At 39.9% G+C, this 25545-nt stretch overlaps 1 protein-coding gene across 3 annotated transcripts in view; it reads left to right on the forward strand.

Annotated features, from left to right (window-relative positions):
• Window positions 1-25545, forward strand: part of VAV3 (vav guanine nucleotide exchange factor 3) — a 283108-nt gene that overhangs the window by 168360 nt on the left and 89203 nt on the right. For all 3 annotated transcript variants that reach the window (XM_090048785.1, XM_090048783.1, XM_090048784.1), the window contains 2 exons: window positions 8466-8567; window positions 11060-11160. In XM_090048785.1, coding sequence (XP_089904911.1) covers window positions 8466-8567; window positions 11060-11160 — 203 coding nt within the window. The remainder of the gene's footprint in view (window positions 1-8465; window positions 8568-11059; window positions 11161-25545) is intronic.

Genomic DNA, 25545 nt, shown 5'->3' on the forward strand with positions numbered 1-25545 from the left:
TTTAATATGAAGGTTTCTGGAAGTCAAGTAAGACTTCCTGCTTTAGCCAAATAAGAGGTTATTCCAGAGTTTAGATGAAGAAAACTTCCCAACAGATTTTGTAGATATAAAAGGGGGTTATGGAGGCTTGTAAAGAAATTGGCTAGTAAATTAATGCCTTAGTTAATGATGAAGAGATCACTTGTTTTAAAATATTAGTGTAAACTTTTAAATGGTATATCTGGCTATATTGTGTTTTTTTCTCTTCTATTTTTGTACCAATAAATCTTTCATCAAAGGCACTGAGTTTGACATTCAAATATTCCTATAATGTGGACAAGCATTGCCAACATCATGAAGAACCCCAATGCCTTTTACCTGGCTGGACCTCAGAAAATAGAAGAAAAAAAAGCAGACTCCAGAAGGGAGAGCACCCATAATAGGAACATTGTAGGCCATGTTCTGGTGATTCTGATGTCAGTTCCCAAATCACTAAAGTATGGTAAATCTAAACAATAATCCCATATTTACTTAAATACAGGAGAAGGTAATTTCTTCCTCCCCCAATCAGCATGGGGGCAAAATGTCCCTCATCTTGCATTCCCTTACAAGAAAACATTAAACATGTTGGTTATCATTAGGGATCCTGGTTTTCCCTGATAAAAAAAATACCAAGTTCTCTGCTAAAAAAATCACAATTTCTCTGCTAACTCCCCCCAAATCTGTGATTAAAATTAAAGGCCCCACCACACCCTGCAACCCTGCTGGTGCCCCTTACTCCCCAGCCACAGTCCCCACAGCCTTGCTGGTGCCTCTTACCCCCCACCCACAGCCCTTGCATGACCATGCACATGGCCCCCCCTGTCTTCCCACCTTCCTCCCGTTCTCTCCAAGCTCCCTGCAGGCTGGAACTCTGCTAGCCTGCAGATAGCTCATTGCAAAATGGCAAAATCTGCAGGATTCTCTGGTAAAATAAGAAATTTGAGTTTACCTTTGGTTAAAGGCAAAATCTGCAGTTTACTTCGTTTTTCCATGGGAAACAGAAAACCTAGTTCCCTGGTTATCATTCAATTGCTCCCAAAAACAATATGTACTCAGTAATGGAAATCAGCTATGAACTCAATTGAATGTAGCCAACATTGAGCATGCCTTTAAAACATGGCCCCATATTGGGCAAACACACAGATTGGAACAAAAGATAAGTTATTGCAGCCTATCTGAATAAAATGTATGGCAGTGCTCATTAAGTGCAGTTCCCCTCAGTGCTGACTCTTTTTTCAAATCATAGTGAGCCACTACCTTGCATACATTTTAACTTCTTCACTCTCACAGCTGTGCTGCACTTTTCTTTCTCATTTCCAATGATTCCTGTTTCTTCTCTGGTCTTAAGTGTCTGGCAAACATCACCAGTGAGGTCCCTAAACAGTTCACCCAGAATCCTTCTGGCACCCTGTATCTCAGCCTGTTTCACAAGATTGGTGTGGCCCTGCTATCTAGGACGTAGAGCCAGACACTGTTGCTCCACACCTCATCTGTATATACATTTTTGAAGGATCGCGTGAATCATGACAAGAACACCTGGTTCCAGTTATGAGTCAGGGCTAATTAACCCATGGATCCGCTGTGAGGGGTATCTGGAGTACACACGTGTACTGAGCAACTCTGAACATTGGGGTTTCCATGGTTGAAATGCTGTTGACTCCGAAGGGGCCAAGCCCAAACAACTATATGGTAAATCATAAGGCTTTTGGCTTTGGACTAATATCATACATCATTTGTAGGTGCAAAGTGTTGCTTAATTGTATGTTTAGTACCTGTGATAAAATTTGCAGCAGTTTCAAAACTAGTTGAAATGTATAAATTCTGGATGAACTAAATCCATTGGTACTATATGCAAGTTAGTACAGCTATATTTATTTTAAGGTCAGTTCTTTCAAACTTGTACCTCATTTCCATGAGCTCAGGGAGAGCAGGGTCCGACAGTAAGCAAGGGGAGAAGAGGCCGCAGAGTGAAGAAGTTGGGGAGGGGGGCGTGGGAGGTGTAGCCAGAGGGCAAAAAGACTACTTGACCTCCCAGATTGATTTTCAATGATGTAACAGTGGGAAATGGACAAATTCAAGACAAACTTCCAATAATTAGATTCAATACCTGAAATTTATAAATTTTCCATTTATAAACTAATTACTGGGGGTGTCTTCTTGTATTCAGGTAAATACGATAATAAAGGCATTCTCGTTTGGTGTCCACTGCTGGCACAGGCTGGCCAATAATCGCATAAATACATTCTAAGTTATAACTTCTGCTTTTCTACTGAATTAGCAAAGGACAAGAACTTTCCAAACTTCACCTTATTGAAAATTCCAAAGCTACTGAATTTAGTGCACTGTAATTTTATCAACTGGTTTATTAAAGAATGTCATAAAAATTAGTCATAGAACTAGCCTATCATAAGGGTGTGGGATTTGGGCCTATCTACATAAAATATATTCCACAAGAAAAACTGAAATAAGAATTTTTGCATACTGGTACATTTTTTTTGCCTGAGAAGAAAATTGCTTGCGTTTCAAACTGCAGAGAAGATTTATTTAAAAAGAGAGCTACCTGAGCTAAAAAGAAGCTCAACTGTGCTAAGACAATCATGACTGTGTGAGCGGGCTCATTATCTGTGTACATGTTAGTGGGATTGGGCTCAAAGAGAATAGGAGGCATGTTGCCTCAGCAAATTCAGAACATCAGTGTGCACATTATGGCTAACTGGCTTTAATGCGGAAACTCATTCTAGGTTCCTTCTGCCACTTAATGTTGGTGGAGGCCCTTTGAAATGGGAGGATTTGGATATCTGGATTTATGATAGCACTGTCCCTTTACTGCTGTAGCAGGGGATAAAATGAGTATCTTGTAAGTGTAATCAGTCTAAAGAGGACAAAAAAAGAAATTTACTAAGATCAGAATATTTAGTACTTGACATTTATGTGCTTCTACCACATGTAATAGTTTATCTCAAATTCTAAATGATTACAGTAACTTTTTTTTGAAAATCGCTTATAAAGAAATGCATTGAAATAAAAATCAGTTTAGGAATGAATACTTTAGAGCAATTTGTGAGTTGACATATACTGCCATAGTACATCATATCACATTATTTCAGTCTCATCTGATGTGACATGTAATGTGACTATATAACCCAAAATGACTTAATGGATCATGGCTGGTCAGATAGTGAAATATGGAAGAGTTTTCAAACTCACAGTTAGTGCTGAACTGTATTTACAAAGGGAGGTTTTTGTTTGTTTGTTTGCTTGTTTTTTTCTTAAAGAGGATACCACATAATAGACGATATGAATCAAGTTTTATTTTTTTTCTAATTTATAGCGTTTCCCTTATTCAGTGTTATATCCTTAGTTATCTTGTAAAATTATAATTGTTTTCCTTTACTATGTCATCACAGTAAGAACTGTTGTTTGTACCTTTGCACTGTTAGTTGTTTAATATTGTATCTGATAAAGGATCAGTAACTAAACTAGAGATTTTGTTCCATTATGACTTTGTCCTCTGTTCAAGAGAGTTGTGCTATGCCTCTCCCTATAAATACCTATAGGTGGTATATATGTTCATGAGGTTTCAGAGTTCATCCAGACACATTTTGCAAAGTAAATGTTTTCAAAAGTATAGGGAAATACTGTTTTTATATGATCATGATTTCTTTTCTTTTTTCTTTTGTTAAATGATTTATTTAAGTTCCTGGTTTGAAATTCTGAAGTTTTCACCTCATGTATAAACTTGAAATGTGTCAGAATGTTACCTTTTAAGAATATATTCTTGATGTCAAATTGGGGGAGAAGGGTCAGCAGAAGGGGAAAAAATACCAGCTGACAAATTCCTATTAGATGTTCTGGTCCATCCCCAGACTAAGACAACTAGCATGCAAGAAAATATTAGGAGGCAGGGAGACATAAGGAACAAGAAATATGTTTTTCTTTCTCTAAAGAATTCATATTAATCAGTGTTGGAAGCATCTTCCTGCCTAAGTTACTTCTGCCAAGGCATATAAGTCAAGCCTTGTAGAGCTTTATGAAACTGTTGATGGATTACGAGGTGGATAGCTTTACAATTTTCCTCTCTTCTGGTTGCTGCTTTTTCTGCACAAGCAGCCACTGTACAATGTGTTAAGTAAGGTCTGATTCCTTCAAGAACTATTTAACCTGTGGTTGGATATACTTTGGTGACATTTCACTTGATCCATCTAACTTTGAGCTTTAGATGTTTTCTGGTTGAGACTGATAGTAATGCTATTTTTCTTAATTGACTGATTCTCTACAAAAGTATAATTTGACTGCTCTTTACATAGTCTTTTTCCAGATGCAATGAGCTTTGGCAAAATGAAAGAATAACTTCCTGAGATTTATGAAAGGGAGAGTTTACCTTGGTTAAAAATGCCTTTGGCTTATGAACAGCTGTCTTGCTCTTATGGAAGACCTTGTGAGGATTGTTTCTTTTAAGAATAGATATTTTGGAGACTCTTCTTTCCAATCAGGCTGTGATCAGGAAACAGCTTTATGCAAAGGAAATGGAGTTAAATGTCAGTGAATTTGAAGCGTATTAGACCTGTGTGACAGTTTAGAAAGATCCAAGGTAAAGAAGAGAGACCTAACTCCTTGGTTTTAGATAAAAGCATTGACTTGAGGAATATTTCATCTGTGCCATCATGTGAATGAAAAGGAACTTGGATGAAGCTACTTTTATAGTACCATTTAACATCTTGTAAGAAATTCAAATGAAATTTGAATTCTTGGTTTTCTGACAGTGATCTTCCTGCCTTGATATGTCAGACAAAGTTATCCAAATTCCTGCACAGACTGGAATTTATTAATGTTAAGATTCTTTTTTTCCTCCCTTGGATAAATTCTCCGCCTCATTTGGGGCTTGCCACAGAAATCTAAGTGGAATAATAGTCTGCTGTTTTGTGGGGATAGAGGCCACTATGAAAAGTCTTTTACATCTGTGAATGACCACCTTCACCATTTTAGGAAGATAACAACAGTTGTTTCTTCCTTCTAAAACACAGATTTGGAATAATTCTTATAGAAGAGGGTGAAAAGAGTAGAGAAGCCAGTTCAGTCATGTATGATGGGTTCCAGGGATATGCAGTCGTTGTCTCTGGTGAAATCTTCTTGTTATAGATTCATATTCATAGATGCTAGGGTTGGAAGGGACCTCAACAGATCATTGAGTCCACCCCCCTGTCTAGGCAAGAAAGAGTGCTGGGGTCAGATGATCCCAGCCAGATGCCTATCCAGCCTTCTCTTAAAGACCCCCAAGGTAGGGGAGAGCACCAGCTCCTTTGGAAGCCCATTCCAAATTTTGGCCACCCTTACCATGAAGAAGTTTTTCCTGATGTCCTTATGGTTTTGGTGACATTTGAATAGGTGTAGCTGGGATGACCTTGCTTCCTGAATATAAATTGGATTACACAGTGGTCCAGAAATCATTCCAAGTAGCTTCCCTTTTGCTGTCTTATTCAGTGTGCCTATTTTTTATAGTTTAATTTGTATGGAGGTTCAAAAAGTTTTGTCGAGGAAATAATCTGTATTGTTTAAGGACTATTTCTTAGCTTCTGGCTTATGCTTTCCATTTTAGGAAAATTATGGAGTGTTAAATATGTTTTTATATGATGTCATATTTACCATAATGATACTGATATGATCATTTAATTTGTAAAAGTATTGACCTTTACACATTTGATTTTTTGCCTTGCTCTTACAGTTAAGTAGTATAGGAAATATTTCTCTATGTTATTAAACACAGTAAAAGAAAGCTGTTACTATTATTAAAATGAATTTATAAAATATGTTGGAACAATCAGTTCTGAAATATAAGCAGATAATAAAGGTTACGAGTATAATGTGTTCTCTTAGCTGGTGTGTTTTTAGGAGTTGTCTTTAAAGATTGTAGGAAAATTGCTCGCATAGAAGAGCAAGTGATAAAGTAGTGTATTTGACTTGACCCACTGTTCATCTATTATAGTTGTTACTGAAAAGCTTGATACTGCTCTGTTAATGGAAGTTAATGTAAATGTTGCCCTTAATTTCAGTGAGAAAATGATGAAGCTCAAAGATTAATTTAATTTGCTTTTCAAATCTTTTAGAAATGCTTTGAGTTTGTGCATGAGACAGATGCTTTTGACATGCCTGCACAAACCGTATCCTGTTTGAAATCAAATGGTAAAGAAAGAACCAGTTTTTGTTCAGAATAGTTTAATTAATTGTTTGTATAATCTAAAATGTCCCTGTCAGAACTGGACTCTGTGTAAAATATGTAGTAGGATGTGGTTCTTGCCATCAACAGCTTACTGCCTAAGAGTATACTGCTCTACCATAATTAAGATTAGTATAAAAATAATGTGCAGAATCTATATCTTTTTCCTCTAGAGTATAGAAGAATAGTATATATCACCATTTTTAATCAGAGTTACAGCATTGGGATGACGTCCACAGAGACATTTGGAAAACAGTGCTAAATGTAAGATTATTCACAAGCAGGAGAGCAGAGAAGTCCCATTTGCTGTTAGAATTCAGTTTCATTTTCAGCATACTCATATTCAGGAGATGGATGAGAAGACTTCCCTTTTTGACATCATCGCATTAATGCTTACTACTCCAATTGCTGCTTTGAATGTTTTTTCATACGTCTTCATTCGGTAGTAGAGATTAATGTTTGGATTCTTTCCTGTGTTATGCTTCATTGCAGTTTGTGGCTTCAATATTTCTTATTCTGCGAATTGCTTATAATATGTGAAAGTGAAATTTTATCTTATAAATATCACCATCTTTATTGGTAATATCTGCCAGTAAATTCATGTCTCTGAACCTCTTGGGCGCTTTCCAGAAGTGTTAGACATTTTTGTATTTCCTTCCTCCTTTACATAATTTTTGCTGGTTTGATTTCTGCTGTTTACTTATGCCTCTTTAGCAAGCAAACACCAGGAATCCGCAGAATCCTAAATATTCTTATTGCAACAGTAAACCGTATTAACCCTTGCCAGTTCCATTTCCCCTTCATCCACTGGCATGCATTCACCCAGAGTATCCAGAGCACAAGAATAGACCTAAGCATATCTGTGATCCTGTTGTTTTAGCAATTTATTAAAACTAGACATGATTTTTTTTAAAAAGTTGGCAGCTTATTAAAAAAATAAAATTATGTAATAAAAATAATAAAGTAGTGACGTGATGCAGCGAAAAATACACAAATACAAACACTCCCTGAGATTAAAAGAATTATAGGGAAAACAAATTAATTGCTAAATACAGTTTAAAAATACTTCAGCTAACTAGCAATACAGCAAGGTGATGAAGGGGTTTTTCTCTAAGCTAGTATTGCTTAAAGAGAAACAATGGGAAAGAAAAACTAGAAGACAAGTATAGCCAGTAGACCTGTGGACATGTTTCCTGCCAATAAAATGATATTTTAGAAGTGCAATTAGTAATCTCGTATTGTATTGGGTAAATTAATGCTTAATATAGTGACATCTGTTTTCAATAGTTAAACTCATTTAAGAAACACTAGACAAAAGGGCAGTAAATATTGTAGAACTACTTCTGAAATAGCTTTTGTTATCTAATTTGTTGCAGGTAATCATATTTTAACTCTGCCCTGCATTTGCTTATTGCAGTAGCTAATGCAGTGGTTCTTAATTTGTGTTCCATAACCGTTCCTGGTGATCAGCAGAATGAAATGTTTTATGAATTAACAAGTGGAGTGTTGGAAGGAAAAGTGGGTTACCAATCCTGGTCTGGAGTGGGCCAAAAAGTAAAAGGAAAAAGCAGAGAAGCATCCTTTTAGTGGTGGCTTTCGCAGTTAATGTGCTCTGTGAGAGCATTTCTATACCAATATGTAAGACTGACCTTGAGGTCATGCTCTACCAGCCTGAGCTGCTTTTCTTTTTCTGTATATTTCTGTGTAGCCCATGGTAAAAACAGCCACATTGTCCATCTTATTTATAAAGAAGATACCTGCTGGGAATTATGGACTATTTTTTTCATTCTCTGCATGCAGTGATTTACTGGCTGTAGAGAAAAAAAGTGGGATGCAGAAGGGTTGGACATTGGGAATGGCAAATTGTGCAATTTTAGCTGTTGGATCTCTCTGCTTGAGATCTGTTCACCTTGGTAAATTCTGAATGCACTTTAGAAACTAGAGATAGGATGTTGATCTACAACAGGCACACTATAACTTGGAAGTTCATCAGAGATCTTGAAGATGGACTGAATTGCTTTTGGGGATTAAGCAAAGTAACGTACAAATTGTCATTAGACATGAGCTTCAGGGCAGCCTTCAGGTTGACCCTAACAATCAGAGTAGATGTATCCTAAAAAGTATCTTCATTCTTTGTATTGTAGAAAAAAGGTTTGGATAATCCAGTGCATTGACATTAGATTCCGAATGTCCTTAATAAAAATGCATTATCTATGTCATTTACTTCTAGGTCTAACATAAGGCCAGACTATGCAGATACAAGTTTTCATGAGTTCAAAATGCACACCTTCAGTCGTGTCACATCCTGCAAGGTTTGTCGGATGCTTCTGAGGTGAGTCTTATCAGTGAAATATTTTCTACCAAGATACTTAAATTAAAGGATTGTAAGAAAATGATATAGATAGTTAGATATGTGTTCAGTCTAAACAGGCTGTAAAATTAACTTAATATAAATGACATTTTTTGATATAGGAAAAAGAACCTTACCAAACAAAAATGATGTTAAAATCTTGGACCCTCAACATGCAGGCACACTGTTAACAATGTCTCTTTAGCATTATTCTCTCCTTTTCCTTCTGTTTCGTGAACATATTTCTTTTGGTTTTGTATAGTTTTTAATTCTTCCTGAAGTTAGAATTTGGGTAGCTTGTCTACTAGAGTACCAGCACCACTAAAGCAGCATGCAGAACTCTGTCTTGTGACCCAAAGGATCCTCAGAACAGAGTGAAGTTTCAGGCATTGAGGGGGAGCTGGAAGGTTTTCTTTCTTGTCAAATTTTCCACAACATATGAGAAACTGAGATGTAAAATATGAGTGAACAGGCTCTTCCTGTTAGTAGACCAATGTTGTTGAACTGGAGGAATGTAGAGGAACCAGTGTGCAGACAAATTCATGCTTCCTTCCTTTTCTCCCCAAAATTTCATTGTGCACCTAAAAAAATATTTACAATGCAGTATTTTTATATTAATTGAAAATACTTCATGTCTTGTGAGACCCTACTAGGGGTTTTCATGATTAAAACGCGAGTGCTTATTTTCATATTTATTTACATTTATACTCATTTCTTCCTGTTGGACTTGTGAGGATCACTTAATTTCCAAGGTGCAGACTTTTTGGCTCCCTCTACAGGTTGCGCTTACGGTGAGAAACCAAGTAATTGTGAGCTACCTGTTAAACCAGTTAATGGTATGATCAAACCATTTGCATTTTATAAGGTACAAAGTTATTCCACAAAAAATGTGTAATAACTTTGTAACTTGTTCTAGTCACACCATTAATTGACCCTGTGGCCAAGTGCTCCACTGTGGTGGGAGTCCTATCAACTGAGGCACCCCTAGCCCCAGGGGTGACCCACCAGCTGCCAGCCCTACAGCTGACAAGGCTTACATTAGTGGTAGCATTGTTAGTTGGTGGGTTTGCATGTGAGGGTTATGTTATATTACCATGTAATGCAGACTCCAGACTGAGCCAAAAGATCTTGGAGATAGCTAAGCCCAGCGTGAAGGTGCTAGCAAAGGCTGCTGCAATTGGATTCCTAGTTGTGCAGCTGTTTAGGGCTGGAAAATCATACAAATGAGCTCCTTCTTCTCCACATTAGGCACAGACAGAAGTGCAGCTCCCGGGTCTAACTCATGGTGATTCATAGAAATTGTCATGAGTTAGACCGATCCTCCCGATCCAGCAGATGTTAGCTGGGTGAAGAGGGTGAAGAGAGGCTGCATCTTCCCCTGGTTCCTCCCCAACTTGCCCCTCCAAGCTCTGTTGCTGTCTCTGGATAGGGTGGGGAGAGAAGGCAGGTTGTTCTGGGGTTTTCTCAGCCCTGCTGGACCAGGGGGGAAACTGGATAGATTAGAGCCACCCCAAGGGATGCGCTCCAATCCAGTGCCCCCCTGCACTTCAGTGGGGCTGAGAAAACCCTAGAAGGGACATCCCTGCCCTGGCTTCTCTGTCTCCCATCCAGAAACAGCAGCTCAGACAGAAATTAATAAAATCACTCCACTTAAGAGAGGTTTCATTTGAACCCTCATACAATGAGGGTTAATTTCTTATGCAATCAGAGGGCTTTGCAGCTGTGCTCTTCTGTTTGGGCATAGCTTCAGAGTGATTTCAGGGGGCTGATGGTGTAACAAATATAATTTCTGTCCATTCCTATGGTCCCCTAGTAGTCTGAACTAGAATTAAAACTATGGGTAGAACTGAAACAAAACCCCACTTCTTGAAATTCAGTTGGTTCAGATTCCAGTTTATTAAATTGCTTTGGATAATACTCGTCAACAGGATGATGGATCCCTCTGGGATGGTACTCAGTAATTCTTAAAATTTGCCAGCATCTATCAAGGCAGGTAGTTAAAGCCTTTAGTGCTGAGAAAACCAAAAACCAAATGAAAACAAATGATTTTACTTGAAATAAATCCGGTCCTAACATGCATAGCAAAAAATCATAATTCCCAGTGAGAACAACTGGAGTATAAATCATTGATAAGGTAGCTCCACCATGCTTGGTACAAATTTAGAGAGTACTGTGCTACGCCAGAGCCACTTTGTGCCAAATTGAAATAGAGTGCGTTATTCTACTAGTAGTGCAGAAGAACTGTCTGGTTGTAATTTAAAATGGCTTGAAATGATGTAAAGCAGATTGGTGTTGCGTGTTGTCCATAGATGGTTGCAACTATTCCTCAAGTCCTTAACTGTTATCATTATGCAGCACAGCAGATGACTTCTAATACATTTTGCAAGATCCCTTTTATTTCTTTTATGTTAAAGATTTCATATGTATAGAATTTATCACCCTTAATGTATCACTACCTAATTTTACTTTTACAGAGGAACATTTTATCAAGGCTATTTATGTTCTAAGTGTGGCGCTGGAGCTCACAAAGAATGTTTAGGAAGATTAGACAATTGTGGCAGAGCTAATTCAGGTGGTAAGTCACTTTTATTGTTGGAACACTGTTTCTAATTAGGACATAAAACTTGCTAGATATAATTAAGGTTTAATTTACTGCTAATTTGTTTTTATTGTAACATGCATACTTTTGAGACCTACCATTTATAAGCCCAATTAGAGTTGCATTTAAAATTCATAAGGATGTCTATTCTTACTAAACTAAAATGAGAGCAAGAGAGGAAGAGCTATTATGGGACAAATTGTATCCTTTAGTCTGCATGTCCTGCATAGCAAGAAAATAATTTGGTTTTGATTGTGACCATTTATAAGTAACTTCTACCATAGGGAACACCAGCTTTTGCTCCTCATCCCCTTATCTTCACTTTTGTTGTAGTCCTCTTTCTTATCTTCTTGACAGATGCTGTTTTTGTTGTCTCAACTCTTCCATTTTAATTCTTTTTTTAATCTTGCTGTTTTTTTTAGTTTCTGCTCACTCCACTCAGAATGCTCTAACAAGGATTATTGTTGGCTTACTACTACCCAAATCTGAAGACTTTTCTTTTTTTTATCCTAGTCGATCATTCCTGTCCCATGGATTCTGTCCCTGACAGTTGTCACTCTGTGCTTTCCTGATTCTCCTTCTACCATTGTAATAATTCTTTCAGTGCATCTGTGGGAGGGTCTTCCTTTTATTCTTCTATGTTTGGGACCTTCATTCTTGTTTCCAGTAACTTTATCTAGTCTTGAGATTTCATCTACACTGTTTCTTCTGAAACTCTGAAGGGCCTTCTCAACTTCTGACCAATTACCATCTTTGGCCGTGTCCAGACTAGTGTGGCTGTCCGGTATGTGGGGTTGCACACCTGACTGTGGTGCCACACACTGCACATTCAAGCATTTCCCACACTTCTACCTTGCAGTGCAGGTTTTTTTTTGACCCTGGGAGGTCCTGGGGTTAAATACCCTCACAGAAACAGAGCTGGCAGGTGCACATGGCTGCAGTGCGAGCCGCCCCCAAACTGGAGCCTGGCCTGCTGGAGCCACGCTTCAGCTGCAGGCCAGACTCCCATCTGCAGGAGAACTGTGGCTGCAGCTTCTCTGGCTACCAGCCCTGACTGCACAGTTGGCCTCAGCCCTGACTGCCTCACCCAGGGTAACCTGCCACATGCCAGTGTGTCACTGCTTCTTGTCCCTGGGGAACCAAAACATTCGTGCTAGTCTGGATGCAGCCTCTCTTTAGTATTGCATTTCTGCCCAGGTGTCCCATCACTAACTTAAAATGGAAATTCTTCACATTCTTCCTCATTTCTTTCCTTTTGCCTATCAGTTGCTGGCCAGCCAGGCTCATAACCTGAGTGGTCTTCATCCATCTCTCTCTCAACAAATTCTCCCTCTTCTTCTTATTGCTGATAATTCTGCTCACCCAATGAACATATTCCTTTTGTTATTGGGAATGTTCCTGTCTAAATTTTCTGAATAACTTCAGAGCTTCTTATGCTTATTGGAACACAAAAAAATTATGAAAAGACTTCTTGTCTTTCTTGAAAAGACCTTTTCATTGAAACTTTTCTGATCAGCTCCCTTTTAACTTTTCTAAAAGCTGTACTTTCCTTCATAGACTTACAACTTAAAATCTTATATGCCTTGTCCATGCCTTCCTTAGGATACTGCAACTTCCTCCTTTTTGATCCTCTACTTTGTGACCTTACTACAACTTACAATAAATGAAAACAGCTTTGCCAAAAAGTAATCCCCACTCTCACTGTTTGGATCGTCTTGAGTCCATGTTTGCATTCCTTGACTGGATCTTGCTCAGCTTCTGCATCAGGGTCTCGATCCTGCTCTGATTCTCACTTTTGAGGCTCTGCACAAGCCTGTTTCTGCCTCCATCCCAGGTCATATAATTTCCTGTTTTCCATTTTGCTCTGCGCCCCTCTCTATCCTTTGTTTTCTTCTTCTTCTCTAGATCCCAGGTCGGGAAAGAGGCATCATTAAGCAAGGCACATGTTGATAGTCCACTGAAGCCAGTAGGATTTAAGTGCTTTCCTGAATCGGGATTCTACCTTTTTTTGTCTTTCATGCTGATTTTAGACTGGGAAAAGTCTTTTGTTTCTGCACCAAAAATGATGCTTTCCCCATTCAAACCTCTTCTCTGATATATATGTCTTCTTAAAAACCTTATACTGATACTTCACCAAATTAGACTTCTAAAATATATGCATGTTTAAAGCAACCTAATGTAACTAATAAATAAATTAATACATTTTCCCACAAGAGCTGTATGTTCCCTAAGAAAAGCTTCCCATATTTTCACTTTTACAACTTTTATTTAAATTGTTTTTATAATGTTTATTTTAATTACATTGTTGGAAGCCTGGGGGCTGGGGGCTTATCTTTCTGTTCATCTGTAAAGTACTATGCAGGTACATAGTACCATGTGAATCTAATCAGAAATGCCTAGTCAATTCAGCTGCTTATTTTTCCTCGGTTCTTGTGAATATACACTTACGCAATGCTGTAGCGTTGCTGGAGGTTAAAAATCACACATACGTGGCTTCATGAATTAATCTATTGAATAAATAATTGTTTTACAACATCAGAAATGCAGAATGTTCTTTTGGATTTTATTTAAATCCTTTTGCCCTGATTCTCATTTTATAAATAGTACCATATGATCATAGTTACTAAATTAGCACATATCACCTCCTTGTATTTATTTCATTTACATTTGATGGTTTTGCCTTTCCTGTTCCCTGTGCACTTTTCCTTCTCCCTTTTGTCCTTCCCTTTCCAGTCTAAAAGCTCCAATATTTCTTTAGCTACTGCAAGGGCTGAGAAACTTGTAAAAAGACCCTTGTGTGCTGTACGTGGAGTCACCACTAAGGACCAGGGTATTCCACCTGTGCAATCTATCTCAAGAAAGGGGTGGTCCATAGTGCACAGTTTAAGAAAGAAAGCAGAGAATGAATTTTATCTGTGTCACAATTCTGTCCTGCTTCACATTGCTTCTTTGTGTGTGTGGGCAGTGAGGGAGATAGAAGGGTAAATTCATCCATTTGATGGAGCTCCTTCCTGATTCTTGAATCTAATGAGCACGAGTCAGGGTTTCCCTCACTGTTTTCTTTTCTATGTTCTTTTCTTGCCCACTTGCTCATGCGAGGGAGGATTGGGTGATGAATTCTGCCAAATTTGCTGTGCCTGTAGTCTCAGTTGGAGCAGAGTTTTAGCAAGAGGCTTTACCCCTTCTTCCTTCACTGCTTAATAACGTTGAGCATAAAGGAAATAATCCTTGGAACACGGATAACATGCAGCTCGCATTTGAATAGTCTTTTGGAATTATTTGATCAGCTCTTGGGAACTCAGATCTAGGCTGCTGCATTCCTGGTATATTGTATCAGGCTATAAAGCATTACAATCTTGGAGCATATTATTAAAGAAACACACCAATTAAAATATCCCATACGTGTTTACGTGTTCATGCTTTTAGGCAGAAAAACTATGCATTTCAATGAAGAAAATGTCAGTATCATTGTAATACAAGTTTAGAGCTCTTCCTTTTAAAATCCAGTTTTATTCAAGAAATGTATTGTTCTTTTTTTTAAAGAAGCTAGTTTCCCTCTGAAAATGTTGTCTAGTGTTGCTGTTGCTCTTGTGGGAAATTAAGGGTAATGTTTTTGTTGTTGTTAGATAAGAACATATAAAGAATAAGGGTGAATAATTCAGTGGTAATAGAATGACTGTAACATTTATTGTACTAGTACTTGTTTTTATATGGGAACAATTACATTATCTTGTATGGAAGGGTATAAAAGATGCAAGAGACACTGGAGAATTAGTATTAGCTTGAACAATATTTCCTGGCTCTTCTGTATAGCCTGAGTTATGGTAACAAAGCTGATATGCCTATCACATGATAAATTGTTGGTCTGTCTAATCTAGTATTTTGGTCTATCCAATGGCCATTTTGAATGCTTCACAGGAAAATGTAGATCTTTTCTTCTACTCTAACCCCCTGTAGATTGTGCCTCAGCCTTCTTCAGCCTTTTAGAGTTTGCTTTATGTTGAAGCATGAGGTTCTATATCTGTTATAAATTTTAGCTAATCTAATTGTGGACCTGTTTGATTGTATAAAGGTCTCATCCTTTATACAATGTACTGTAGCACGGGGTGCTGTGAATAGTTTGTGTTGTACTAGAAAAGATTTTTGTTAGTGTGTGGGTTTTTACCTTTTAATTTCATTACATGACCTTTTGTTTTTCTGTTATGAGTGTAAATAAATAGAATCCATCACCTGGCCACTTCTATATTGTTCATTACTTTTTATACCTTCATCATGTCACCTTTTATTAGTATACTTTCAAAACCAAATAGATTTAAACCTATTATTATCTCCATCTAAGTGGAAGTGTTTCCATGCCTCAGATAATTTCTTGTGCCCTTTTCTAGACCTTTTCTATTTCTAGAAACCCATTTTGTGTGGGAATGCAATCAGAATTGGAAAGTACATTCAGGATGAGGGTGTGCCTTCTATTTATGTAATAGTATTTCAGTATTTCAGCATTTTTTCTCTCCCTTTCTAAATACAATGTATCACTTATTTTCTTTTTAGATCAGAGGTTTCTGTAATGATGCTTAGACCTTGCCCTGAGAGGTTTAAGTTCCTTTGAAGTTCATTCCAAGTCCCAGTAGGTGAAAATCCAAAAGACCAACTTGCAAAGAAAGATGGAACGTTTAGAATGACAAATTTAATAAGTGTTGGGTGTAAATGATACATCAAGGAGGGAAATGTTGACAGTATCTAAAGATAAATTGCTGCTTTGTCAAGCTATGTCCCATAGACAAACATGCTGGTTCTTTAGACATCTTGTTTTAAAGAAAGCCAGCTCACTAGATTAGAGAAATTGTCATGTTAAAGATTCTGTTGTAATTTGCTGAATGGTGTAATGCTTCCAAATTTACCTCTGGCTTTAATTATTGTTGTTTCTGTCTGGGCTTCCTTAAGTACCTCTGGTGAAGGAAGTCCTGTGGCAGTGCTTACTTTGGTTTCTGCCAGACTTTCTGCAGCATGGCTTTGTTCATTCCCAAGCAGTCTTCTGAATCCTTTTGCCATTTGATCCTAAACCCCACCAGCAATATTATTGTACTCTAACTCCCAGACCAAATCTTCCTCCACACTTCTGTCCATATGTAACACCTTCATTGGGGTTGTCTAACACAGCACAGACTTTATAAAATATGTGCATGTACATTTTCACTATGGGGCATTAATAAAAGCATCCAGGTTTCCAGTGACTCTGTTCAGCTAAAAAAATTGGGCTGCTGAAGATATATTTTCTATAGTACTTGCACTCACTAGTTTGAACCTTTTATCCCTAGGTCCTGTTGTGACATTTCCCTGCTCTCCTGCTGTACTGTTTTCTCTTTTTGTCAGTCATATTTCTGCCTCTGACCCTTAAGGCTGTTCTTCTCACAGAAGAACTCCTGCATAAGACAGAAAAAGGAGAACGATTTCACCTTGACTTCCTGCCTGGTTAATGGGGGCTTCCAGAGGGAGGAAATGCTCTATATCAGGGATGTCAAACTATCCAGCCCCTTCTCAGCATACCTGATCCAGCCACTTCTTCAGCATCTCACGCAGTGTGGATCCCTGAGCAGCTGGAATGGGGGCAATGTATGGTGCAGTCCAGCCAGAACAGCAGCTGCACTGTATGTGGTGGCTGCCCCAGCAGCTTCGGGACTGTGTTGCACACAGCACTTGCTCCAGTCACTCCAGGATCCAATGCTGCATGTGGTGCCTGAATTCAGAGTAGGCACTGCATGGTACAGTTCAGCCAGGGCAGCTACCTTGTGAAGCATGGTTGCTGCTCTGGCCAGACTGCACTGCATGCAGTCCTGTTTCAGCCACTTCAGGATTTGCACCACATGTAGTGCAGGTCCCAGACCAGCTGGAGCAGCTACTTGATCATTTATGCTGGAGGAAAGGAGAGAGAGATGGGGAAGAACAGGGGCAATGCTGGGGCTGGATGGCAGGGCTCTGCAGGCTGGATCCAGCCTTCAGGCCATATATTTGACACCCCCACTATACATATACATATGTAATAAGGAAAAAGGAATTGTGACAGGGAGAGAAAGAACAGAAGTGAAGTTCTGTATTTACTTTTAGCAATAGAGAGGAGAAGCTGTTATCTGACATTCTCCCTTTTATTATATGGGCATGACAGTAGTCAGTTATGTAACCTTACAAGTTTTCTGGTCCTAGAGATCCCAGTATTCCCTGAAGGACCTACCTTAGATCTTGGGTAACAGTGTTTGACTCTGTTTTTCAAGTCTAAATTAGGGAAATTATTAGTCTACTTTATCACATTATTGTATTTCAACCATACCATTTCTTTTGCCAAATCCTTCCTCCTAAACTTGCACAGAGTGCCCTGAACAAATGCTTCCTGATTATATAGGCTAATGACTCTTTCAATCACATAAGCAGTGTGGTTTTTTTTGTGTAGTATTTGAAGAATAATTTTGTCCTCTTGCAATTGTTCCTAATTTTTATGTTTTTAATGGTTTACCTTTTCCCTAGCTTGATCAATAGCTACAGATATGTTGGCTGCCCTCCAAACCAGCATTGACCAGCAAGTGCTAAAATCCCAGAATGCTGATTGGAATGAGCTATTTCATGTTTAACTTAAATATTGTGATTTAGCCTTTGTTAAAGTATTCCCTTATTAAATAAGTAGTGTTCATCCCTACTAAAATCAAACAGTTACTCTGGGATTAGGATACCTGGGGATAAAGTCCTATGGTGAGCAACCTCTTCTTATCCTTCTTTGCCTTCCTATACAATATGAGATTGTAAATGGACCAGAAATAAGGTATTCTAGTTTATAATTCTTTAAGGTATTCTAGTTTACATTTTCTCCATTTTAAATATATAAGTATAATCACTTTAATAAAAAAGGATAAGATGCCTATTGTATCCCTTATATTCTACCTGCCATTTAGTTAGTATGTAATCCCCAACTATTCCATTGAATAACACAAAACTGTGCAACTCCCAGTTGCTAATTTGGGTAATCACTCATTTATCTGGGTCAGCTGTTAATTCTGTTGCTTTTGTAGTAATAAGTAACTTGGAGAATGTGGCCCAGTTTTCTCTTGATTTCAGCCTCTAGATTAAACCCCAAATTGTGCAGAACAGATGCATGAAAAATAGTTTGCTGCCAAAATGGAGAGCTCTCTCAGTCCATGGTTACACAGTATATGCTTGAATTAAAATTGCTATTTGTAAACTATCTGAGGATAGACATTCTCTGGCATATTTTTAAATAGCAGCAGTAAAGGAACTAATTTCTGTCCTGCTTTGCTGCTGGTTTAACAATCAGAGAAAAATCTCTTGTCAGATCTGTTTAATAGAAAATGGGTATTTTGTAAACAAGCTATTTCTGGTTTTTTTACCAGTGGAATGAAAGATGTCTTACAATTTGACAGTAAGCCCCCTCAGTATGTTGCTTACATCACAACTTGTGGTGTTCAACAAGACTGCATCTACTAATAGGAAGCTTAGAATATGATGGGGACAGGCCAGATTTTCAGATGTTGAGTATTTGCAACTCTCAGGAGAGAACTATGTCTTCAAGATATGTGATTTACATTGAACATGTTGCCAAAAGTGCTTCTGAGTGTTTCATAATAATATGCTGTGGAAAAAGGATGTGGTTTTCCTTTAACTTTCTTTGATTCCTTTAACTTTCTTTCATAAATGACCTAGAAGAATGAGTGCATAGTGAACACGCATAATTCACAGGTGACACTAAATTATTCCAGGTAGTCAAATCCCAAGATGATGGTGAAGAGCTGCAGAAAGATCTGTTAAGATGGTGATTGGGTAAAAAAGTAAAATTCAGTGTTGACGAGTACAAAGTAATGCACATGGGGAAAAAGGAAACTATAGATGCACCATGCTGGACTCTATGAACTAACTGTTACAACTCTGGAAAGAGACCTTTGAGTCACTTTAGATAGTTCTATAAAAACATTGGTTCAGCAGGCAGTGGGAACCAAGAAAGTGGATGACCATCATTAAGAAGGGAATTGAAAATTAAACTGAAAACATCATTATGCCTGTGAGAAAATATGTGGTACACCCTCATCTTGAGTGCCGTGTGTAGTTCTGGGGCCCATGTCTCAAAAATGTTGCACTGGAATTGCAAAAGATACAGAGACTGCAGGGAGAGATGGGCAGCAAAGGTGAAGGACTCTTGAGTTTGGAAAGGGGATGATAGAAGCCTGTGAAGAGAGTGTAGGATGCGGACAAAGCAATTATGGAGCTGTTGTGCAGTCTCAGAATACAAGAATTTATGGCACACACTGGAAAAAAATAGGAGGCAGGTTTAAAACAACCAGAGATGGTACTTTTTAACATGGTATGTAGTTAACTGGTTGTCACAACAGGTTGTAGAGGCTGATAGTGTACCCAGGTTCAAAAAGGGATTTTCAGGGCACGGGTCAGTTACTTATGGCCTGCAGGCTGGATTCAGCCTGGAAAGGCATTGGGTTTGGCCTGTAAAGGTCTGCTCCAGTTTGCATTTTACTGAGGGTGCACCAATCCCTAGCTGTTTGATCTGGTCTGTGTTTTGCTAGTGGTGGGCCAATTGCCTCCTCCTGCTCCAGCTTGAGTAGTGGGCTGCTCTTCCTCCCTGCAGTCTCTGTTCAATAAGTTTGCTTCTGAGGGGAATGGTAGCCCAATTACAAGCTGTGGCTTGCATTAGTAAAAGGTTGCTGATCCCTTGTTTAGATAGGTTCATTGGGCACAGGTCTGTTGGGACCTACTGAAAAGAAAGTCAGGGTAGTATGTTCTGAAATCCCTAATCCAGTGATAATTGATGCCAGGGAAGGTATGACAGCCAGGGAGTCTATTTGACAGCCAGGGAGTCTATTCCACACATGCCCTGTTTGTATAGTCTTCCTTTAAAACATTTACTTCTTGCCACTTTCAGAGACAGGATACTGGATGAGAGAGACGCACTGGTTATTTAAAGTGAATGCCGGGGGAAAAAAAATCAGGAATTGGCCAAAATTGCCTATAGATATCCAAGATTCCCATGTACTTGAGTTTGCCTGCAGAGCACTATGGATCAAAATGAACCTTAATTAACTAAAAGTATGAATTTATAGTAGATTAAATTGCATTACATTTTCTTATAGATGAACTTATGTAGATTTAATGTGGCCTTAGTTTTACTTACTTTAATTCCCAAATGAATTAAACTTTAAGCAAAATAAGCAGCCTTTAATTCTAAAAAAATGTCCACATGTTTAATGCAGGTTACTTAAATTAGATTAAAGTTTCATTTTGATTAATTTTCCTAATTTTTTATTGTACTTAAGTCCTAAAGTTTCCTTGTACTCAAGTGATTAGAAAATAGTGATATTTAAAATGACAAGCACTGTGTATGTTTCATACTAGCATCCTGGAATTCTTTACCAAGAAAATAGTGATACTTAATGAAAATGCAGTGCTAAAGAAATTGGTATGACTCATAGTAGGAATGAGATGCAACCATTTTAAGTACCTTGTCAGAAGGCATGAGTACAAAAGGATCATAGTCTGACTACTTGGAACCTCCAAAACGAAGCATGAGGAAGAGATGAGACACTTGAAACAAGCACTATCACAGCAACAGTGAAGTGCTGGGACAGAAGAAGAGAGCTTCATTGGATATCCCAGTTAATAGCAGCATTTGCTTTTAGCATGTTAACATCCAGATCTCTAAAAGGCATAGTTTCTGCTGACAGAGTGTATGATATTGTAAGAGGTGTGTATGAACATTTCTGGAAAGATGAAGCAAAAAATATGCCAGTGAACACAAAATCAGAGGCCCAGGTTGTAGCAATTCATAAAGACCATAGAGTATATAGGATAGAAAGAATGAAACTGTAGAGTTGTTTAGAATAGATGTAAATAGAGATTTTTCATGAGAGATTTGGGGGGAGGGGGAGGGCATTATTTATCAGGTGATTAGTTTGTGGCTCTTTAGATGATAGTTGGCTTTGATGGCGAGAGAATAGTTCGGTGTATGTCAGTCCTGACAGAATTGCTGTGGGTCTAATACTTGTGTGACGTAGCAGAGTTACAGTAGAGTTATACTTGTTTACACTTTTACAATTTTGGCCATAGTTTTCAGGAACAGCATCTTTTTTGTTTTGGAGTAATGGAATAACACAGTATTTACTTTGAACATCAGAACCGTCACGGAAGTTTTATCTCCATAAAACTTTGTTCTGGGTAAAATGCGTACTATGCAATTAACACAGAATGTTTATTACTTTCCAAGGTTACTGATTTCTTTGCATCACTAGTAGTCCTAAATATTAGAAGTCAGTATTCAGGTTCTTTTCCTTCAGTATATCACAAACATCATGATGCTGGGCTCATGTTATTGTGAGTTTTGAAATTCAGTCCCAAATTTTTGTTTATGATATATACAAAAAAGGAGCAATGAACATTAGCAAGCATTAAAATCAAGTTTGGTTTACTGAGCAGCACTGTCTTTTAGAAGGACTTTCTTCTGTCATCTGTGAAGCCCAACTCATTTTAAAATAAACTTTCCTCATGCCAAGACAGAAAAAGAGACTTGTTGGAATTCCAGTATTAAGAGCGCCTGGTAGTTGAAGATAAAAGTTAAAACAACAAATTTTCCTCCCTCTAATTGTGTGTGTAAATATTTATGATTATTAAGCAACTTACCAAGAAGTGGCTTTGTGCAGTTTTAGTGTAATTTATAATACCTGGTGGATATGGTATACAGGAGAAACGGGAGTTTTGCCTTTAGGGATTCTAAAGGATATAAGTGTCAAAATTGTATAGGCTTTTAGTGGATTTGGACACACATTACTCATAGGATAGTTACAGATGTTATACTTATAGTGTGATAAGCGCGTAGAAAGTGCTCTACAGCCATAACTGAACAGTGTTCACGGCACATAGAGCACTATAAAAATGGAGCCTGCTCTAAGTTAACCCTGGATTAATGTAGTATCAAGGTGTAAAGTGCTTTAGGTTAGAGTGCATTTTTTAAGTCTGTACCACATCATCCCATCACATATCAAGGTGGGTCACATTCCACTGGCATCCTTGGGGCTAGGGTTGCCAACTCTGTTTGAATCTATTCTGGGAGGTTTATCACATGATGTAACAACAGTAATGAAACGTTACTATTACATTTTAAAACTCCACTGGACTACTGTATAAATCATATTCAACATTTAATATTTATTTTAATGAATGGCTTATCATTTATCTCCTGGGTGATTCTCAGCATTCTTCTAGAGATTTATACCTAATCCCTGGAGATTATAGGGCAATCCTGGAGGGTTGGCAACCCTACCAGGGGCCCGTCACCGGGCAGGCTACTAGCTTCAGCCAGTACTTCTGCTTCAAGTGACCGCTGGTCCAGTCCTACCCCTGGGCTGTCACAGAGAGGAGATAGAGAAGGCTGTCTTCTGTGTGCAGTTGGGTGGAGTGTGGGGGGACAGAGCCCCCTGCTGTGCAGGCCACCCCCAGCTTGCTGGCTTGGGGGTGGGTGCAAGCTAGGTCTCCATGGCAGGGTGCTCCATCCCTGCCTCAGTCTCAGGACAGCTGTGTGGTAGAAGGCCACCTCTGTTTCTCCCCAAAAACTCTGTTCTGTGACAATTTGGTTAAGATGGGCCCTGCAGAGGGTCCACATCTTATCCTATCTCTTTAGGTAACCTGGATACATTCCTGAGGGAGGGGGGAAACCTGCTGCCTCTGCCTACGTGACTGGCATCACAGACCCGGGTGAGGGGCTTGGGCTCCCTGGGGAGCTAGGAACTGCAAGGCTGCCCAGCAACTAGTAATGCATTTCAAATTGGTTGCCTGACAGCCAACAGGTGCTGGCCTCCATTGGACCAAGTAAATGAGGTCATAAGGGCTGTATAAGTTAAGGACTGCCCAGGAGGAGGGGGCAGCAGCCACGAGAAAGACTCAGAGAGAGAGAGAGAGAGAGAGAAGAGCTGGATAATCTGAAACTTGCTGTCTCTCTCAAAACCCATGATCAAGAGGAAATATTCACCTGCCTCTGGGTGATACTTGTGAATAAGCTACCTGAGCTCTTACTAGATATATAGCTTGCAGTAACTCAGATGCGTGATCAAAGGCTACCCAACCATGGGAGTTTGCTCTATGGGATTTCTCTGATATTGCTCTACCCTGTACCCTATTCCAATCCTACTCCTTGTAACCAGTAAAGTTCTCCTTAGTACCTAGTGTGGGAGACTTATTGGGAGTGGGTCTAGATTATGCCTTGGGGTCCCCTTGGTTCGTCTGACTAAGGGAGACCACTACTTGTGCTTCTGACTGAGGGAAGCATCCCATGTTCCTGAAGTGAATCAAGTACCCTTGAGGGCTACTAGGCCTGTTTCCTAGGGTGCGCAGAGCCAAAATCAAGCCCATCCTTGGGTGGTGGCAGTGTTACCCCCAGGCTAGCTGGTATGCTCCAGGAAGGGGGTCGGCCAGATGTGAGGCGCCTCCAGGGAGGCACTTGGAGCCTGGAAAGTGGTCAGGTGCAGTGAGGTGGATGGCTCAACACAGGAGCGCCCCTGTTGGCCTGCCATAAGCTGCATCTCGGAGCTGTGAGTGTGTGGCTTCTCATTGTGCTGGGAACTGAGGGCAGGCAAGTGGAGGAACAGAGCCACCCTGCCATGCAGGCTCCTCTGCAAGACCTGTGCCTGCAAGTTGGAGGCGGGGCCACTGTGGCAGAGGGCCTCTCTTTTCTATCCCCTCCCCACCCACCATCATCCTGACAGCTGCAGTTTATAGCCATGTGTTGCTTTCTGCTGCACCAGGAACTGGGAGCAGGTGGGTGAAGGAGAGAGGAGTGGATCCCCCTGGGCTAGGAACAGATATTACACATAAACTTGTTTAAGTGATCAGAAAGTGGTTTAAACCTGTAACAGAATAGACATTCAGTGTATGTAAACCAGTTTCAAAATGGCCGAAACTGGTTCATCTTAAACCAAAACTGATTTAAGAGAAACTTGTTTGAATGTAGTATCAGACGTAACTGATTTGGGTCAAACTGGTTTATACAGTGTCTGTCCCAGGACCCTTCCTGAAGGTCCAGCAGAGTGCTTTGCAGCCCTGGGCTGGGCCGGCTGTGCTCTGTGTTTAACAGAACAGGGCTGTCCCCACCCCTCTCCCCTCTAGCCAGAGCTCTGGCGGAGACTGCAGGTACAGAAGGTTCTGTCTGGTTTCCCCCTCCCCTCCCCTCCCAGGCTGCTTGCTTCTCACTGCTCAAGCAGGGATCCCTCTCTCCCTCCCTCCCATCTCCCGCAGCACAGACCCCAGCCCCATGGACCCTAGGCATGTGGTGTGCTAGCTAATGCTGAGAGGTGTCTCTGTGTGAGTGCATCTCCAATTTTACTGGGACAAGCAGACAGAACAGTATCTGCTTAGAGCTTTTTGGACCTAATCAGCAGATCAGCTGGTAATGTCCCCCTGTTCCTCCTTTGGAAAAAGCTGTTTAAGAAGAGCGTGAACTAATGAAAGAGACTTTTGTTTTGTTGATGGGCTGATAAACACTGTTTTATCAGCTCCCTGCTGGCTGCCTCTCCTGTTAGGCTTGTAGAAAGTATGAAGAAGCAGGGAGAGAGAGATTGGAAAGCTCAGTATCATCAACAAATGCATGCACTGTACATCCCCCTGCCTTTGCCTCCATGCTAGCTGGGGACCGGGGTCTTGCAACACCTCTGCCCCTTGAGCAGGGAAAAGCCTGGGACTGTGCAGGTATGGTGAGGGTTTAAACCCCTCCCTAATCAGAAGTCCTGACAGGGCCTGGCCACGCCCCACCCTCAGCTTAGCACTGTGAAAGGGAAGGGAGGGCTGCTCTAGTGTCCTCCTCACCCGGCTTCTAGCCTGAGCCACTGCAGGCATGTGCCTGCATTTCCTCAGTCCAGAGGGAATGTCTGTGCAATGGCAAACTTATTCAGTCTAGGCAGGTTAGACTAACCTGCAAAGATTGAATGAATTCAGGCTCAGGCTTTTTGAATGTTGGTCCCTAGCTATGCTGTGCAGGTCCAGCTCTGACCCGCCTCTGTTTACGACCCCCCGCCAGACTTGTGCCTGCAAGTTGGGGAGAGCCCACATGGCAGGGGGCTTTCTTCCTTCTCCTTACCTGTGAGCAGCCAGCACTGACAGAAGCCAGCTGGTGGGGTGGCAGGGCTGGGGAGAGGGGCTGCATTGGCCCATTGTGGGTGACTGGCTGCTCGACTGGGCTTGAGATTCTCTAGGAGCCTCCTGGGTGGCATGTGGGAGTGCCCCCAGCCTGTGGCCTCAGTCAGTATAGGCAGGCTCTGATTGTTACACCCCCGCAAGCAATGAAATCTTTGCTGTTTAGTTCCTGCCTAA

Source organism: Crocodylus siamensis, chromosome 5 (genome assembly GCF_052110815.1).
Source record: "Crocodylus siamensis isolate JL-2025a chromosome 5, ASM5211081v1, whole genome shotgun sequence".
NCBI classification, from domain to species: Eukaryota; Metazoa; Chordata; order Crocodylia; family Crocodylidae; genus Crocodylus; species Crocodylus siamensis.